At 45.2% G+C, this 19,803-nt stretch overlaps 1 protein-coding gene across 1 annotated transcript in view; it reads left to right on the top strand.

The window, feature by feature from the left end:
- LOC149326757 (ATP-binding cassette sub-family C member 1-like) overlaps positions 1–19,803 on the top strand; it is an 80,682-nt gene that overhangs the window by 4,682 nt on the left and 56,197 nt on the right. Inside the window, exons 2-6 of the mRNA XM_089563813.1 lie at positions 15,849–16,025; positions 17,312–17,437; positions 18,217–18,354; positions 18,885–19,022; positions 19,109–19,170. Of these exons, the coding sequence (XP_089419939.1) occupies positions 15,849–16,025; positions 17,312–17,437; positions 18,217–18,354; positions 18,885–19,022; positions 19,109–19,170 (641 nt within the window). The remainder of the gene's footprint in view (positions 1–15,848; positions 16,026–17,311; positions 17,438–18,216; positions 18,355–18,884; positions 19,023–19,108; positions 19,171–19,803) is intronic.

Raw genomic sequence — 19,803 nt, 5'->3', positions numbered from 1 at the left:
ATCGGAGAGGCGGTGGTGTCCTGTTGGCAATAAAAAAAGAATTATCATGTGTACCCATCATAATTTCTACGTTTCTTGAATGCGTATGGGTGTTGTTAAACGGTAGCAGTACTGACATACTTATTGGTGTTTTTTATCGCCCCCCTGATATGGACAGTGCTTTTGTTGAAGAGTTCTATCGCATTTTGAGTGAAGTGTGTAACCGATTTCCAAATTGTGTCTTATTAATATTTGGGGATTTTAATTATCCACGCATCAATTGGGCAACGCTATCTGTCACGGAGAGTGAAAGAGAATCGAATGCATTTCTTCAGTCATGTTTAGATTTTTCATTATCCCAACTTATCATGCAACCCACACGGCGCACTGCCACATGCTCCAGTATTCTTGACCTAATCCTTACTAATATCCCTGACATCTGCGCCAACATTAGTCACCTAGATGGGTTCTCCGATCATGACGTCATTACTGGGAACATTGTTTGTCGGCATAACAGTAGGAAGATCATTGAAAAAAAAAAATTAAATGCTATAGCAGAGCTAACTTTGATGGAATGAATGCACAATTATCTCTTTTTGCAGACCAGTTTCTTAATGACTTCTTGTCCCGTACAGTTGAAGAAAACTGGATCGCGTTCAAAAATATGTTTACTGACGTCGTTAGCAAGTATATACCGTCCATAACAATTAGGAGTAGGAGGAGCTCTACGCCATGGTTTAACAAGCAACTTCGGCGTCTAAACAAAAAAAAAAGCGATTGTACAGGCAAGCCCAGAAATCCGGTCTTTCATCCTCGTGGCTTAAATACAAACAGTGCGACAAAGAATACCAAGAGTTACTTAAATCCAGTCATCACTTTTTTAACCACGACCTATCATCTATGCTGACTAACAATCCTCGCAAATTTTGGCAAGTAATAAATCCAAGCAATCATCCAGATGTAACACTTACCGATACCACAGGCGCCACTGTTCCCGAGTAAAAGTGTGCACAAATATTAAACAATGAATTCTCGTCTGTGTTCACCCGCGAGGACGTCACTTCATGCCCAAACATAGGTACACTTTCCGATATCATCATGCCACAGATAAATATTAGCGAGTCCGGTATCATATCACTACTTAATAATCGTAAGGTATCATCTGCATCTGACCACGTTGGGTTCAACAACAAGTTGCTTAAAAGTACATCGCAAAGCATTTCGGGAATCTTGTGCGCTCTTTTTTCTCAGTCATTGTCATCCGGCCAAATTCCAAATGATTGGCGTACAGCCAAGGTTGTACCAATTTTTAAATCTGGCGATCGCTCATCACCGCTTAACTACCGGCCTATTTCGTTAACTAGCACCGTTTGCAAACTACTGGAACATAACATACATTCTCAAATCATAAAATACTTAGAAGAACATAACATAATCTTCAAATACCAGCACGGCTTTCGCAAGGGATATTCATGCGATGGGCAACTTGCAGGGTTTACTAATGACTTGCTTTCATGTATTGACGCTGGCAACCAAGTCGACGCGATATTCTTAGATTTTTCTAAAGCTTTTGACCGCGTTCCTCACCACAGGCTACTGCTGAAACTAAAACATTTTAACATTGGCGCACAAGTCATTGCATGGATAAAAGATTTCTTGTCATTTCGAACTCAATTCACAAATATTAATCATCACAGCTCCCCTTTTATTCCTGTCACGTCCGGCGTTCCACAAGGGAGCGTGCTTGGCCCTTTGCTTTTTCTAATCTATATTAATGACTTGCCTAACTGCATGTCGTCCAGAGTAAGACTGTTCGCCGATGATTGCGTAATTTACCGTACCATTTCTACTGACACTGACCATCAAGCATTGCAGTCAGACCTCAACGCAATAAACAGATGGTGTTCAGACTGGCAAATGACCCTAAATCATACTAAAAATAAGTGCATGTCATTTACACACTCCTCTTCCCGTATTCAAACTTCATACTTTATAGGTAACAACGTTGTCGAACTTACTACCACGTACAAATACTTAGGAGTCAACTTGCAATCGGATCTAACATAGCGTCATCACATCAACGTTACTCTTGCATCTGCTAACCGTACTTTCGGAATCATGAAACACAGACTAAAGCAAGCGCCTTCACATCTAAAGAAACTCGCGTACATCACGTTAATCAGGCCTAAAATTGAATATGCATGTGCCATCTGGGACCCGAGCCAAGACTACATTATACGTAACATTGAATCCCTGCAAAGCCGTGCTGCTCGCTTCATTTTTTCAGATTATTCTCCGTACTCCAGTGTTTCATCTTTAAAAATTCGTGCCGAACTGCATCCGCTATCACTACGACGGAAACACGCCCGCTTATCTCTCTTTCACAAACTTTATCATCATGATCGTTTGCGCGACGACTTCTTTCAGTCACCCCCTGTCATTTTTCCTCGCCGTGATCATCCCTGCAAAGTCAAACGCCCAGCATGCCACTCGGCCCATTACGCACAATCATTCATCCCCAAAACCATAGCTGACTGGAATAACCTACCATCAGATATTGCCACTGAAGTTAACACCGATCAATTTCATCTAATGCTGTGGACTCATATCAGAATTTGACGTCTCTGTGCGTTTTTGTGGTTAGCTGTTTTTTTTTCTTCAGGACTAATTTAATACCTGTGCATCTTGTTCGATATCGTATTGTAGTTTTTTCTTTTTGTGTTATCCTTGAACCCCCGGTGTTTCAATTTTCACACTTTATCTTATCTTTATTCGAACTTTAATCCACTTCTAATATTGGTGTTTGCGTATTTTGCGGTTTTCTTGCTATGTTTGCTGAAATTGTTTATTCTTACTATTTTGTTTCTCGCATATTCTTATTAGTGTTTCGTGTGCCCCCCCTATGTAACACCCTCTTGCAGAGGGCCTTTAGGGTATTTGAATAAATAAATAAATAAATAAATATGTTGGGCTTTTTCTCGCAGCATTTCATTCGTTCTTGCTGGTTCACCTTCTAGAGCAGTTCATGTTTGTTCCGTGCCGATAAAAACAGCATAACGCCCTCTTTGCCCGCAGTTTCCCTCAAAGTGCGAAACTTACAGCGCGTATCGGTTACATAGTGTAATGATTTCTACGCGCACATGATTCCGAGTCTTGCAATTAGCGGATGGCAATTTTTGACTCCGTCTCTTCCAACAGCCACTCGCGTTCGTTTTCATTAAATCTTTTCTATTATGTGTACAACGTCGTACAAGCAGTCCTGCCTCACGTGATTTACAGAAGGCGCGAGTGACGCGCGTTACAACTTCAAGCATGGCCGAAACGGCTGATAGCGGTTCATGGGTGACGTAGAGCCTGTCAGGCATGTAGTTTCGGCCATGGTATCCGTCGCGTGGTGAACACTGTTGGTGGCCAGTTCTTGTTTGTTATAGTCCCTCATCGTGTTTTGCGATACGCATGAATGTCAATGTGCGTCAGCGCAAATGTGTATTGCGATTGTCCGGTTTGGAAATGAGGATGTGCCTGCGTGTGCACTCGGGTTAGGGCCGGTTCACATGCTGCGACTAGAACGAAAATATTCGGCCTTGTCGGTGACGCAGCAGTGCGGTTTTCGGGCAGCGCTTTCACAGGCAGCGCGTACCCAGCGAATTCGGTCGGAGGGACACGCAAGGTTGCTCGGTGTTCGCATAGGCAACCCACAATTAAACGCGGCAGAAACGCTGCACAGAATGTGTTGAAGATGTTATGAACAGCGTGTTTTTAGATGCAATGCAATATTTCGTGTCTTTTGATTAGAATAAAGTTTTGTTTACGCCGCGGCAACAGCTTCCACGTGACCCCACGACGCCACACGCCGTCTCGGCGCTCCCCATTGGACAGTCGCAGAGCGAACGCACTGACGCTGCGACTGAATTCCGACCGGACGGAACTCGGTCGCAGGCCGTCTTCGGCTAGACCGACGGCCCTACCCAGTCGCAGAACGACAACTCGCAGCGCCGCAGGCGAGAATCGCATGCATGGGAAACGGCTCTTAGACGGCGAAAAGATTCCACAGAATTGCCCAAGGATGACATTGGCATGTTGCAAGCGCTTTGCCTGGTCTGCCCCGGTAGCTTCCAGTACGCTTGAAGTGCCCATAGGGGAGCGAATGCCTGCAGGAAACTACAACACAAACGAAAAGCACTTTTAACAGCAAAAAAAAAACGCTTCTGTTCCATAGCACGGTGTCACTGCATTCACTTTCTATCTGCTCCGCTTTGCAAAGACAATGGGAGCGCCAGCATGACTGAGATAGCGAGAATTGAACCTTGTGTTCGCTCGACGCCTTATCTTGCCCTGCCCGGGAAGGCGCGTGACACGTTCAGGTACAGGTGCCGTTGTCGGTGTTAAGCGCGCTTCGCTAGATCGAAGTGCCCCTCGTCTAACGGCTCCGACCGAGGTGCTCGGTACTTGTACTCGGGCTCACTTTGCTGGCATTGAGTGGAGGCTATGAGGAGCAGTCGGGAATTACACAGTAAGCTCTGTTGCAGTTTAGATTGCTATGTGCTAGTTGGCGATGCATGTCGATATAACGAGTGCTGGAAATGCTCGACTTGGTGGGCAGTTATAGTCGGATCAAGCCACTCTCAAGGAATAAGTGGGCTTGGGCAGGGCATGTAATGCGAAGGCAAGATAACCGCTGGTCCTTAAGGGTAACGGAGTGGATTCCAAGGGAAGGCAAGCGTTGCAGGGGGATGGCAGAAAGTTAGGTGGGCGGATGAGATCAAGAAGTTTGCGGGAATACGGTGGCCGCAACTGGCAAAGGACAGGGTTAATTGGAGAGACATGGCTGAGGCCTTTGCCCTGCAGTGGACGTAGTCCGACTGATGATGTTGATGAAGCCATTTTTTAAATGGCCGTTTACCAATATCTCTCAAGAGAAATGTATAACAGCGGTATCTTACCGCTACTCACCTATGCTACATAGGTGAAATTGGGGGCTAAAGAAAAAGTTCAACTGATACTGGAGCAGTGGCAATCCTAAAGGGGGGGGGGGACGAAGGGGGCGGTCGCTTCCCCCCCCCCTCCCAGAAAAGCCTTTGCAAATTTTCGCCAACGTCCGTTTTCGGGCTGTCATAGGGCGACATGTGATTTTTGACGTAGAAATGGAAAGCTTCTTCGTCTGTGATGCGTCAAGTAGTCCCCTACTTTGCATTTATTTATTAATTTATTATTCCTCAAAGGTCCCTTTCGGGACGTTACATGAGGGGTTCTGTGTCAGCGGCTGCCTTATTTCACACAATTCTACATTTTAGAGGCTTATTTATTTATTTATTACCTCAAAAACTCCATACAAGGGGCATTACATGACGGGTGGGTTGTACAGAAATATCAACAAAAAACGAACATATTCAGTAAAATGCCAAAATCACTGCTCAAAATACAACTGAGACAGCAAACAGCTCAGAAAATGTTCAAATGCTTTCGAATACAAAATAGACAAGAATAAAAGACAGGAAGACAGGAAGAAGCGCTGAACGGTGGGTAAGAATTCGATAACGGATTAGAGAACAGTAAGAACCGCATAGTAAAACAAAGCGCAATAGGTCAACGTTAGAAGGAAAAGGTACGCGAAAATCTAAAATGTGTCTAAAGATTTAGGCTTACCTTTGAATGCAAGCGTGTCTTCTATTATTAGAGTGGCATTGGGAAGGCCGTTCCAATCTTTTGCTGTTCGGATGAAGAAAGGCTGCGCAAATGTTTGTGTTTTTGGGCAAGAGTATGACACCTGTTGACTGTTTTTGTGACGAGCTGAAAACGGAGTGTTTTGTGACGTAGATGCTTAACGGAAATGAATAGTAGAAACGATGAAAAAGGGCTCAACTGGCTATTCTTCGACAGTGCTTTAAATAATCGCAAGCTGGATTGGTCCTTCAGATCGGTTACACTTGTGTGGGATGAATAATCGGAATGAACAAATCTGATGGCGTGATTCTGATAGTTTCTATGTTCTCAGAAAGAATATGCAGCCGCCATTTGGAACCCACATGAGGAATACCTAATTTTGGGCGCAGTAATGTGGTGTAGGCTAGTAATTTTACATGTGCTGGGGCAAACTACATTGAGCGTTGAAGATCGGCTGGATGCTGCAATGATGTAGTTGATGTGCGTTGACCAAGTAAGTTCGTCAGTCAGGTGTAATCTGATATTTGTATGCTCTAGTAGCATGAAACGAGAACCGCTGATGAGCTAGCTATGTGGCATTAAGTTCCAGATTCTATGGAAATGCATAACCTCACACTTGGCAATTTTTGAAGACATTTGCCATTTTTCACACCAGTTTTCTACTGCTAGTAAGTCATGTTAGCTATTACTGTCTTAAAACAGTATTAGTCATACAACAGGTTGGTAGTTATACGAGTCCAATTCGTACGTGACTGTCGAGGTATCTTCTGCCGTGCCCTCAAAGTATACCTTTGCGCTTCATGACTGGCACTATCATTCAATTTAAAATATTGTGAGATAAATAGATATGTTTTGTTTGTTTGTTTTATGGGGGTTTAACATCCCAAAGGGACTCAAGTTATGAGGGACGCCGTAACAAAGGGCTCCGGAAGTTTCTACCGCCTGGGGTTCTTTAATGTTAACACAGTACGCGGGCCGCTAGAATTTTTCCTCGATCGAATTTCGACCGCCGCTTAAATATATGTGAATTATATAAGTTAGTGGTTACGTGAGAAATATTCATATATTAATCATAAATATATATGAATTACATATTTATACTGTACACGTAACCGTTAGCATTAAAAACATGAGTTATGGCATAACATCTTATCCAGCAATACTTTGATTTCAGCTTGTTGGTTGTAGCATGACATGTTTACGCAAAAAACGTACTGGCGCTAAAAAACGAAGACAATACACACAACGTTGTGTGTATTGTCTTCGTCTTTTAGCACCAGTACGTTTTTTGCGTAAACATGTAACATCTTATCGTTCGATATTGATTTTTCAAGAACAAAGTGCACAAAACTTGCTGCATAAATAGTGTAAATAGAAAACCGTTGTTTCTATTTTTTTCTTTTTTGGTATATGGAAGTCCGTCCGCCGCCCCTTAGAACCAATCGCTGGGACGACCATTGTACTGGAGACAACGCAGCAAGCTATGGAAAAGAAAATGATTGGGGTAACGTAAAGGGACAGGAAGAGGGGCGAATCCGTTGGGAAACAAACGCGGGTTAATGACATCTTAGTTGAAATCAAGAGGAAGAAATGGACTTGGGCAGGGCATGCAGTGCGAAGGCAGGATAACCGCTGGTCCTCAAGGGTAACGGAGGGGTTTACAAGCGAGGGAAAGCGTAGCAGGGGGTGGCAGAAAGTTAGGTGGGTGGATGGGATTGAGTTTGATTAGATAAGTCGGCCGCAGTGGCAGAGAACATGGTTAATTTGAGAGATAGGGGAGAAGTCTTCGTCATGCAGTGGGCGTAGCAAGACTGCTGGAACGAAGCTGCAAATGCTCCACACAGCAGGCCCTCCAGCCAGTGGCGTCTAACGGTTATCACGACATCGGGGTTGATCCTCACTTACCGCCGTGACATGGCACGCGCAGAAGGATTAATCACTGTTAATGGATTAACCTCGATGTCATGACAATCGGTGGAAATCAATGGCTAGAAGGATTCCTTTGAGGAGTATTTGCCGCTTAGTTCTGGAGCTGTAGCTCACTTTAGTGCGAAGCATAGCGACCATGGTGCAGTCATGACTGGCTGGATAAGTTGTCATTACCAGCCTAACTGCGTCCACTGCGTGATAGACCTCTTACGTTGGCTGCCTATTAATCCTGTCCTGTGCCATCTGCGTACTCCTTATCCCCTCAAGCATTAATTTCACCCAGTCGACTTTTGTCGCCCCCTTCCTACATTTCTCGTTTTTTGGTATCTACTACGTTACCGTAATAAGGGACCATGAGTTATCTCCCCTTAGCATTAGAACGCATTAGCAGTGACAGAAGATGCGTGGTAGTGCAGTGACGTGAAGCCGTGATTCGCACTCGTCGTTCGGGCTTCTTCAAATATGATCCATGCTTGCGGTAAACCACATCTTATGCTCCAATTATCGGAGGTTTGGGGTGGTAACGGTTGAACTTGGAAGTGTTGTCGTATTTTCAGACTGCGGCTTCTAACTGCATCTTTCTCAATGCTCTTAATGCAGCGCCCGGTTTGTATAATATAGGCGTTTAAAGACGGCAAAGGCATCTTGTACACCATATAGAATCTTTGCGCCCGTTGGCAGATGGCAAGAGGTACGAAAGAGGGCGCTCAGGTCGAAAGGCACAGCGAACAAGCAGAGAGAAAGCGTGTTAGTTTGGAGTAGAGTTGCAAGTGTTATTAGTATTGTAGGGGATATATTTCTACAACATTCGTTAGCGCGGAAGGACCGACAATGAACAAACCAGATCTTCTGCACGGCGAGCACTAAGCGTCCGTTGTCTCTCCTTTTGTTCAAGCTAGAGCTATCCACTACAACGATGTACAAACTAGTCCGATTATCGGTCTTTTTCTCCGAATAGACGTCGTAGCTGGGATTGTAATACTAACATTATGCCTCCGTATTTGAGCATTTCTCACAATAGCAGAGACTGTACAACTGGTGTGGTGAAACTGGAAATGGCATTTTCCTACCATAAACGCGCATGAGCACCTACTATGCTGTAATGTAGCCATGTTCGAACCTGGTGAATCGAGACTTCCACCTAGTGCAGCACTGCCTTGCTCCAAGCCATATGCCTCCCAAATCAATAGCGTGACAAGCGTTGGCGGGGCTCGGGAGTAGACAGCGGCCTCTGTGACTCCGCTCGGCGTGGGAACTGCATTCTGGTCGTTCGATGTCAGATAATTTCAGACCAGTTACACAACCTTGCAGAAGGAACAGGGCTGGAGAGCACATGTCAGTCCATGTGTCAACTTACCTTTCAAAGTCAAGATGACAATCGCCCATCACGGCATGGGTTGAGATGCCATGCGGGGAAGCTTCGAGCGAGTTTTCGTTGCATAGGACACTGCGGCGAACGGGCCCTGTTAGAATATGTTGCTTGAAGAGCACGCAATCTGGAACCAAACTAAAAAATTCAGGGGGCACTTTATTCACCTGAAGTGCGGTGCGGCGAAAGCCTTAAGCGCAGTGTTGCTGCTTGTCACTGATGTGTGGTTAAGATGTTAATTAAGAACACAATTTGTGAATCTTAAATGCTGGAGGCACTGGATGGCGTTTGGGAGGCATCCGTCTGATTAGACGCCTTTCTGCAAACTCTCCGGCGTCCTAGACAAGAACTACGTATGCGTTGGCAGGAAGTAGCGTAGCCATTAGCACGCTCGGCTGCGGAACGGAAGGATGGTGGTTCGAATCCCATCGTGTAAAGATTTTTTTACTGGTCTGACTAGAAAAGCGTGACACCTCTGCTGACAAGCCTCTGCTGACAACCTTTCGTCGACAACGAGGGGGTATTAAAGGCTTTGGCCTTAAAAACGAGCGAGTCAAGAGGTACCAAGCATACCGAAAAGGTGGGGGGGGGGGGGGGGAGGTGCAGGACTACAGGGCGTTTCTGGGAAGTGCGCCACTGATTTAAGATACGTTTTCTCGTACAACGGCAGTGTTGGCAGACACTGGGAAGCAGCTGGACCATGTGGTCACCTGAGCAGCGAGCGCAACGGAAGTAACGTGGCTACACGGTGTTGCGCGCGTGGTGGGCGTTGATGTGCGCACGGCAGACTCTCCGTTTTTGAAAGCCCCGCAAAGTGACCGAAATTTGAACCACGCCGCAGAGGGCAATCGCGTTTTACGAATTCTGAAAACGGATATAGCACTTCCTAAAGGGCAACTGCAAATCCATCTACAACCAGGCCCCTATGGTCGTAGTGAAGTACTGAACATTGCAATGCGAAATCATTACAAGGATCATCGGCAACAAAACTCGGCGGCGTCGGTGTTGTTGTCCAGCAGCAGAGTTCCGCAAACCCCAATGACGTCATCGTGGGGTCGCAGGACGTCAGCAGTAGACGATAATATAGTGGTGTCCAGCAACCCGGCTATGTCATCACCAAAGAAAAAGAATTTCTTCGCCAGGTGCGTGAAACTGAACCAAGGACCTCAGACTGCGAGGCGAACACACTACCCATACGCCACAAAAGCGCCTTGTTGCTTGACGAATAAAGGCGAACCTAGTGTATGTGTTGCCTTACGTCTATGTGCTAACTAGATGTGCCATTGGACGCTTTGGTGGACGCTTTGGTGGACGCTTTGGTGGACGTTTTGGTGGACGTTTTGGTGGACGTTTTGGTGGACGTTTTGGTGGACGCTTTGGTGGACGCTTTGGTGGACGCTTTGGTGGACGCTTTGGTGGACGCTTTGGTGGACGCTTTGGTGGACGCTTTGGTGGACGCTTTGGTGGACGCTTTGGTGGACGCTTTGGTGGACGCTTTGGTGGACGCTTTGGTGGACGCTTTGGTGGACGCTTTGGTGGACGCTTTGGTGGACGCTTTGGTGGACGCTTTGGTGGACGCTTTGGTGGACGCTATGATGGACGCTATGATGGACGCTATGATGGACGCTTTGGTGGACGCTATGATGGACGCTTTGGTGGACGCTATGATGGACGCTATGATGGACGCTATGATGGACGCTATGATGGACGCTTTGGTGGACGCTTTGGTGGACGCTATGATGGATGGTTTTATTTAGTTTTATTTAGTTTTTAGTTTTATTTAGTTTTATTTAGTTTTTAGTTTTATTTAGTTTTATTTAGTTTTATTTAATATTTAATTATTACTTTTGCAATTAAAGCACGTAAGTCGCGTTAAGTGCCCTCCGTGTTTTTTTAAGGGCTTACCAGTTAATTTTTTAGTCATCAGATGTGCCCAGACGTAATTTTTTTTCGCATACTACGAAAGCCTCGTCATTTGTTGCCATTTGTTGTGAGAGAAGACCTTTTGAATTTCATAACACGAAGACGACTTATGTTACAATGTGTTACATCACGCACTGAACGAAGCCAGCTCATGACAAAACTGAGCGAAGAGTAATTGTTAGCAGAGCAGCAGCACATTATACAGCTTGTGTTATCTGATTTTAGCCACTGCATAGACCAGCAGTGACTTGTGAAAGTGTGGTTAAAGAGAACGAATCATGTCGCTGTGCTGTCGCAATAACTTTTTCGAACAAAATATCGTTTCTAATGCGCCATAACTTACTACTGAACTTTTCAACTGCTTTAAGGGCTGGAAGTTTGTGGATCAAATGGTTAACATGATTCACAAGTTTTCCGACGTCAAAAAGACTATATACTTAAACATTAATGGCGGCTGGTTTCACTGGAACGCCCTGTGTAAAGCAAAGCACGTGCATGAAGCGTGATTACACTTCTCAATCAATGGTTTTTCTTCGCTTGTTGGGGAGGAATTGTGTTCGTGGCTCTCGGCGCCAGTGATGCTCTGCCCCGAGACTCACCACATGTGCGAGAATGAAAAGACGGCTGATTGGCGCAGGTTTTGGGCTAACTTTGGACTGTTTAGTTCACAGCTGCGTATAAAACAACCTTAGAAATACCGGACACGAAAACAAAATAGCATCATGCTGCGCATGAACATAGAATGTTCATTTTCACGCCATTCGTTATTCACGCCAAGCACGCAGTATGGCGCCGTTTTCTACATAACCTGGCGATTCAGTTGTTATCGGGTTAGCAGCTGCAGCAGAACAGTGGCAAAAGCGACCAGATAAAACGGCTCGAAGCCTGGCAGAGTACTTCTCAATCCTGGGCTGCCCTCGGTTGGCGCGCTCACAGCCGAACGCACCGTAGCGGGAGTGAATGAGACGCGGTCTTTGTCGAAAGTGAAGTGCCTCGTGTATCTAATCACTCTGCGGGCGGGAACCGCCGATCGCTGGCACGTTGCTGAGCCAGTGCTCACCTGTTATTTGCGCGGCGTGGCCGGGGGCTGACGAACGCTATCTGCTCAGTAATCTGTGGAAAGCAAGCAACTTCTCTGCGAGGTCCAAAGGTTATGGGGGAGGCTAGCTTAGTATGCGTTGCACGTAGGTAATCGTGTGATAGTGGTTGCGAGCTATTCCGGCAAACAGGTTTTTGCTGCCATCGGTAAAGCGCTGCTTTAAGTAAGCACAGTTGGTCTGCAAGATCCCCTGAACAACTTGCTTGATTCAGATTTCACGCATCCTACGTGAGCGGCCTTGCTGCTTATGCTGCCTGTGCTTCTGGGACGAGAGCACCGATGAGGTTCCAGGCTCCAGTTCTAGGGTCCGAAGAAAGGGATTTCCTTGCGTGACGCCGCTCACGGCTAGCGAACTTTTAGGGCAGAGAGAAATTAATTATCGAATCGAGGGCATCATCGCAGTTCTTGCGCAACTTTGATAATTTTCCTTTTTCATTCAATGTCAGTGCCGGCTATATGCGAGGCTACGCGCATCAGACATTATATTTGAAAACTGCAGGACAGTCGATTAAGTATGAAAACATACAAAAAAGACAAAGATAACTAAAGGAAAACTAAGAGTGACGGGATTAGAAGGCGCAGGCTCCTTTTCCAAACCATGAAAGCCTAGGAAGCCGAGTACCAGGCAGGCGTATAGCATTGTACCCATTGAGGACATCATTACACATTGTCACATCAGCATGAGGGAAATTAATCGTTAGAAAGCGTAGACAAAATAGTTGCAAAACAATAATGTTAGGGAATTAAAGCAAGACATAAAAAATCATGCAATGGCAAACTGTACAACATGTATACAGAGCAACACAACGTTTGAAGAAATAAACAATGGGCCCGATGCAAGGCTGGTGCGCGCGTTTGAAAGGAACACAGTGCGTTGTACGTTCATAAAGAGGAAATCTTGAAAGTAAACACTTAAAAGATGCAACATTTATCTGACACTAGCCAGTTTCTAATTAGCTTTTTATCTCGTTCAAAGAAGTTGTGGGGGTGGCTGCACGGAATTTATTAATGATACGGTACATAGCACGCTCGTGCTTTTTTATCCCAATAAAGATGCATAGAAGAGCAAACGTTTGTGTGGCGTAATGCTTTTGACTTAACATTGGAGATTTTGAAAGTACTGAGGAAATGGTGTTTTCTGAGAACGTCAAACGCAAATTGTCTGTGCATATAAAAATGTCAAAGTGAAGCGCGCTGTCTATGGCGGCTGTTTCGCGGTAACGAGTGCCCTAGGAGAGGTTAGCGACAATCCTGTGCAGCATTGTATATATTTGCAGTAATCTTGAAAAAGACTCAAGCCCATAAACAGTCATTCCATATCTAAGGGCGAATCCCCTAGGCTTTTATAAACTAATTGTCGAACTCTTAAGTCACGATTAAGGAATGCAGCTCGACAACCAACACATTCTTGTGTTGGTAGTCAGCGCCTGTCCTGTCCACTTCTTTTTTCGTCCTCGGCTTTGCCGCGCTGCATTCCTTAACCAAGGTCACAGGTCAGCAAGGCTAAACATTCACTTCAGTTCCAAAGTTACGAATAGATCGCATAGTAAAGGTGTATGCGAAGACTGCGCGTAAGCGCTCTCCGAGCTGCTCAATATGTATACTCCAGGACACGGTTTCTTCGAATGTGAAACCCAGATCTTTAAAGCTACTTTTCAGTTTTAATTGACGCACGCATACACACACGCGCACACACAGCTGGCAATAAGTACCATGGAAGCGAATTCGTTAAGACATTGACTGCCTTGCGTGGGCTATGGAGGGACACCAGACTCGTTTTCAAGTCATTTATAAAAATATTGTTAACACAGAACTATTATAATAAGCAACACATGTCTGTTTGCATGCTACGAACAGCTTTGTTACAAGTTTCTTTGAAAAGGGCAACTGCAGTGTCGTCTGCATACAAGAAAATTCTTTAAATTAAATGGAAAGAAGGTAAATCGTTAATGTGGATAAAAATAGAAAGCGGTCGAATATGGATCCCTGTGGGACATGCCATATTTTTGTACAGCACACAACTCGCATCATTACATATTGCGTACGATCCAAGATGTTTAAAACAAATGACGCTTACGAACCTATAAAACGAGTTTTCCAGTTTATCCAGCAGCCATCCATTGTGTCAAATGCTTTTTGTAGATCTATGAATAACGCGAGTACAATGTTGTTTGTGTCTATTTCCTCACAGAAGATAACGTCATTGAAGTCTTTCATTAAGGCTATCGCACTTCTGCCGTTTCGAAAACACATTTCGAAGCATTGAGTAGGTGCAGAAATAATCTATGCTCTTATACACAAGTGATAGAGAAGCTGGTCAAGTGGGACATATGTGCTACTTGCATTGCTGCTAACATTAAACGCAATGTTTAAGCTTACTGACAATTCCACGGCTCCTTTGCACGACGGAAACGACAGTTGTACCTGTCTTCCGCCTACTACACCTTAACGTCTTTTCGAGAGCCACCTTGGAAAGGCTCAGCAATTGGGAAAATATTTTGGATAACCACATAGCTCGACGACATACACACCACTTACTCAGTTACTGCAGTTTTGGTGAACATAAATTTTCGACCGTCCCGTAAGTGCTTGGCTGTTCCCTTGCTATATAAAAGATTATACAGAGCGCCATGTCATTGACTGATAAAGCACCCAGTACTTTTACCTCTCTCAGGAGCTAGAAAGATCCAAAAAAGTAATGCACGTTCATGAGTGCAGTCCTTGCCAAGCCTTCAGATGACTATAGAAAGCGCGCCTCGTCGAAAAAATAGCTGTCATTAGGACACAAATATGTATTCAGTTAAATTGCTTTGAAATCGTAGCCAATATAATCATCGACAAAAATAAGAAGTTTCCTCTCCCCTTACGGTAGCCTTGTTGACAATGAAATGAAGAAATCAGTGGTAGGCGCTTGCATGCTTTTCAACAGTGTGCAGGGGGAGTGCGGGTTGAGTTTCCATCGTTGCGATTTGGGATGTTGTCGTTAGTACGAGTTATGATTCAAGCTTCATGTCGAAAGGAAAAAGAACGCCGACCAGAGGTTCTTAAATGATCGATGTTCCGGCGTTCCTTTCCCTTTCGACATGAGCTTACTTACTATCCTACCAGACGAGATGCCGTCAAACTTTAATTTCATGATTCCACGGGTACGCAAGGAAATCTCTTCGGTAGCCAATACGAGCACCCTGCCCCAGTCCATACGGCGGCCTGTTGACACGCAGTGTTCGGCGATAGTATTGGAACCCACTTTTTTGTTTGGCAATTACTAGTGTCGCCATTGTAAGCATGGTGCAGCTGGAACGTGGGATACTGCAAACGCTTAGTTTCTTTTTGGAAGGACATTTTTTTCTTTCACCATCCTCACATGTTCTTTCATGCTGTGCGAAAACTGCTAACCAAGGAACAGTACTGATAAGGGGATGGCAGGCTGAGCAGACGGCGCTACGCTAGTACACGAAGTTTGATTAGGGCAGCCTATCGGTCTGCAACCGGCGTTTTTCTAATTTCAGACTTCAGAAAATACAAATGCGTTATTTTGATCCCAAAAAAGCTGTTGTCTAACCACCCCTGGCATCTTCGTTTGAATTTTCTTATGACGGATTCTAACTCATAGTAATGTAGTCAATAGTTCGACGAAACATCGTCTGGTCAGGTGTAGGCATAATAAAAAACATAGGGTCACTGACCAAGTCAGTTTCATGAAACGTACGTTTAATTAAACTTTGACTTGGTCAGTGACCCTATGTTTTCTTTTATAACTCGTAGTGAACAGCCAACAACTTTTAGCGTGCATCCGAAGGGAACTGAACTATTTGTGTTTAAACAGAAAACAGAAAACTACCGCCTAGTTACATTCTACCAACCGTAATCTTTTCTTCACCGCAGGATGAATCCGTGACGTGGAACACGGACACTCCGGACTTCACGCCCTGCTTCCAGGAGACCGCTCTGCTGTGGGCCCCCTGCCTGTTCCTCTGGCTCACCTCTACTTTCGACATCGTCGCCTTCAAGAGGAGTCGCAATTCGCCGCTGCCATGGACGTTCCTCAACATCGCCAAAGTGGTACGCAACTCCGTTCAATTCATTTGATCCCTAATGTTCATCCGGTGAAGTCTCCGAGTGACCTCAAACGTATAGACGGCAAGTAAAACTACGATTCGGCCTAGTTAGTTCTTCATTCTCGAATACTTTAGTGCTGGTTTTTCCGCGCGTTTTCTCGTCCATTCTTGATTGGTATTTGCAGAAGCGCACTAAGGCGGTCGAGCATAAAAGGCTTCTGTCGATCACTAGGAAGACAAGACAAGGTTTTGACAAGGTTTGACAGCCGTCGCCGTAGCTCAGTGGTAGAGCACCGGACGCGTAATTCGAAGGTCGTTGGTTCGGATCCCACCGGCGGCATGTGGTTGTTTTTTCTCCTGCTTTTCTAATCAATTAGCTTCAAGCGATAACATATTCAGTAATATAAATTGATCAACACCACAAAATAAATAAATTAATTAAAAACCCCCTGTGCCCCTTGGTTTCTGTGGCTGTTGGCTTCTCTCATATTTATAACGAGCCCCTCATTCCCCTTTCCTTGTCTACTAGGAAGAAAAGCCATTGGAGAAGGATCCAAAAGTGAAAGGATTAAGGGTTTTGCTGTCCGTTGAGAAATCTTTTAGTAGAGGACATGTGCTTTGAAGCGCAGTATTATAGACCAAGGAGGGGATGGGCAGTCACACCTCTTCTTCGAAAAGGTGAAAGTAATTTGCCGCTGAGTGCGCTGATGTACAATAGCACCTCGCGTATTTTACATTCACTCCTTAAGCGTACAGCGTTTGCACGGCTCCACCAGTACTCGCAATAAATTATTTCTTCCAGTGCGATAGAAAGCTGGAATAACCTCCCCGAACACATTGTCATTGAGGCTAATCCTTCCAGATTCAGACAGCTCCTAATCGACCATCTCAACGACAAATGTTTTCCTGCACCTTATGTCTGCTTCCAAGCCCTGAAAACTGACCAGCCTGTTCTACTTCCAAAGTTGTAATCTGATTTCGTTTATATTTCTGCCGCACTCTCACGACTTGATGATTTGAATTCGTTGCTCTTAAGTTTTTTTCGTCTCCCCCCCCTTCCTTATGTAATGCCCCTAACGGGACCTTTAAGGGTTAATAAATGATGATGATGATATTCGCAGTTACGTGTAGTGTCTAGATCTGCCATTCTCAAATTCATAGCACAGATGTTACACAGCACAGTGTATGGCTGAGACGGGTTGTTAGAAATCAGTGTCTGTACGGCGCATCGCTGCGCAGCCCCATTAACGGAAAACTTTTGGCTGATCTTTCGCGGCCTTGTCTTTGCAGCTGCTGTCGCTCCTCTTGATCCTTGTGTCGGTGCTCGAGATTGCCCAAGCACTGACTCGCTATGCCGAAGGACAGACCGTGTTTCCGGTCGAGTACTACGCCCCCGTCATTCGTATGGTCACATTTGTAAGTGAATACTTAGCCATTCTCTCTCATCTTCGTAGTACGGGGGCTAGAGTTTTGGTCTCCTTTATATAACTTGTCGAAAGGCCGGTTGAATCTCGCCCAAAATACGATGAACTGTTTCGTCGTAATGAGACTTTTCTGTTGCGTTTTGTAACAGTGTATTATTCAGTTGTAGTGTAGAAATTTTCTGTACTGTAGTGAAGTATTGTAGGAGTAATTTTTCTGCAGCAGTGAATTTTTCTGCAGTAGTGGATTTCTCCGCGATAATGTAGTGTTTTTCCGTAGGACCGTAGCATTTTTCTATTCCGTTGGTATGGCAAGAGACAGCACAATACTACAAATTTCTCTTACTGCAAGAATGTCGGCTGTTATTGCAAGTTAATGGCCAAAAATACTGCAAAAACTCGTTTTCTGTCTTGGTAGCGCTGTTATGATTTTTGCTGATGTTGATTAGATAGAAGTTTCTTATCACTTCGCCTTCAGCTCTCACGTTACTCTCGCACAGAGAGCACTAAGATTTTGCAAGCGCCATCGTGCATACAGGCTGAGTGGCAGGAAAAAAAGTTATTTATTCTTGCCTGATCTCATCGGTAAGGACGCGGCGAAACAGCTTAAGCACTGAGTGGCCTTAACGGACATTCTCGAAGATGTGTTCCCGACATCTAATGTTCAAAGTGATTTCACTGACAAATTTTTGTCTTCCAAACTGTGATGTGTAAAATTGAAATTAAAGACGGCTATGAAGTTGTGTGGCGCTTGAATTTATTCGCGCTTTCCAGATTCTCGCTCTGGTGCTGATTCTGACAGCCCGCAGACGCGGCATCTGCACATCCGGACCGTTGTTCCTCTTCTGGTTAATGATGTCTCTGGTTTCTATTGTGCGGTACCGGTCTGTCCTCCTGCAAGTCTTCAGCGAGGTGAAACTTTTTCTATACCTTCTGTGAAATTTAACGCGTTTTCGCGCAGTGATGAGAGTTGTTGTACTGTGCAAGCCACCAGTATCTCGATGCCTAAATGCATTAAGGTAGCAACTGACACTTAGCTACACTGCGGACCTGAATTGAACATGGAGATTACTTTGTTGACCCTAAATTTTCTCAGTGAGTGCAGCTCCACTGAAACGACAGTGAACGAGGCCCTCATCCATCCTAGAAAAAAATTAACCAGGTTGTTAAAAAGCGCACTAGTATTCTAGCGATTTTTTCGCGGCGTTTACAGCGCCAAGGCAACTGTATAACCTCGTAACTATAGAAGCAATACTCCTGACGGCTGTGCAAAATCTATGCACACTAGGGTTACTACTAGCGCACTTGCTTTCTTGAATCAGTGTAGCTAGGGCTAGCAGTACTGCCCATTCGTCAGAGGAACAAAAAAGGAGGCTTCATTATTTAAACCTCTAGTGTACGGAAATTGTGGAAGCCCCAATTCGTTTGTCTGGTGGACGCAGGATGTAGAAGCGATATCGGACGACCATATGGAGTTTCGCTTCATCACCATCGTGATCTACTGCCCCGTGATGGTGGGACAGTTCCTGCTCAGCTGCTTCGCGGACACTAGGCCAGCAGTCGGCGGCAAGAGAGTCATGGTGAGCCGAGGACCACGTTAAGTCTTCTCCGCAACCGTTCGCAGCGCCGCGGTGGCCGGTCTTCTCATTTTTTTTCTGTTCGGCAGAGACAATGTCCAGAAGTGCGGGCGTCGTTCCTGTCCAAGCTTCTCTTCTGGTGGTTCAACGGGTAAGTGGCGGCTTCTGAACACACCGGGGGGTTCATTCGCCGCTGTGGCTCAATGGTTATGGTGCCTGACTGCTGGCTTGAAAGACGCGAGTTCGATCCCGTGGCGGTCGTAATTCCATGGAGGCGATATACTAGAAGCCCGTGTACTGTGCGATGCCAGTGCAGTTCAAAGAACCGAAGGTGGTTTAAATTATCCAGAGTCCTCCACTATACGGGGTCTCTCATAGCATTGGTCGCTTTGGGACGTTAAACCTCATAATACCAGGCACCAGCGGGTCCGCAAGGTATAAGCCTCCAGCAGCGTGCCAAGGGTTAACAGGAAGAATCGGATGGTTCAGTACGGTTAAATTGATTCCTCAAGTCTAGCATTAAGTAGAACTGCTGTCGAACTTTCTTCGGATGCTCAAAAGCTGGGAAGTCTAAAAGTAGGAATCTTGAATTGGAGGAAAAAGCTGTGAGGTCAAACTAAAAGCAGCGCAAGGATGAGGATGAGCAAAGGTTACGGTGGCCATGTTTGCACTTTCGACTTCGCGAAGCGGCAGTGCTTGTCCGTCGCCATCCTTGGTTTTTAATTCTTGCAGATGACTGAGCTACTTCGTTCGCTAGCGCCAGTGTATGACAAATTAAAGAAAG

Source organism: Amblyomma mixtum, chromosome 10 (assembly GCF_055824585.1).
Source record: "Amblyomma mixtum isolate Tamu chromosome 10, ASM5582458v1, whole genome shotgun sequence".
In the NCBI taxonomy this organism is placed as follows: domain Eukaryota; kingdom Metazoa; phylum Arthropoda; class Arachnida; order Ixodida; family Ixodidae; genus Amblyomma; species Amblyomma mixtum.
The sequence above is the reverse complement of the archived record's forward strand: the minus strand, read 5'-3'. Positions and strand labels throughout refer to the sequence as shown.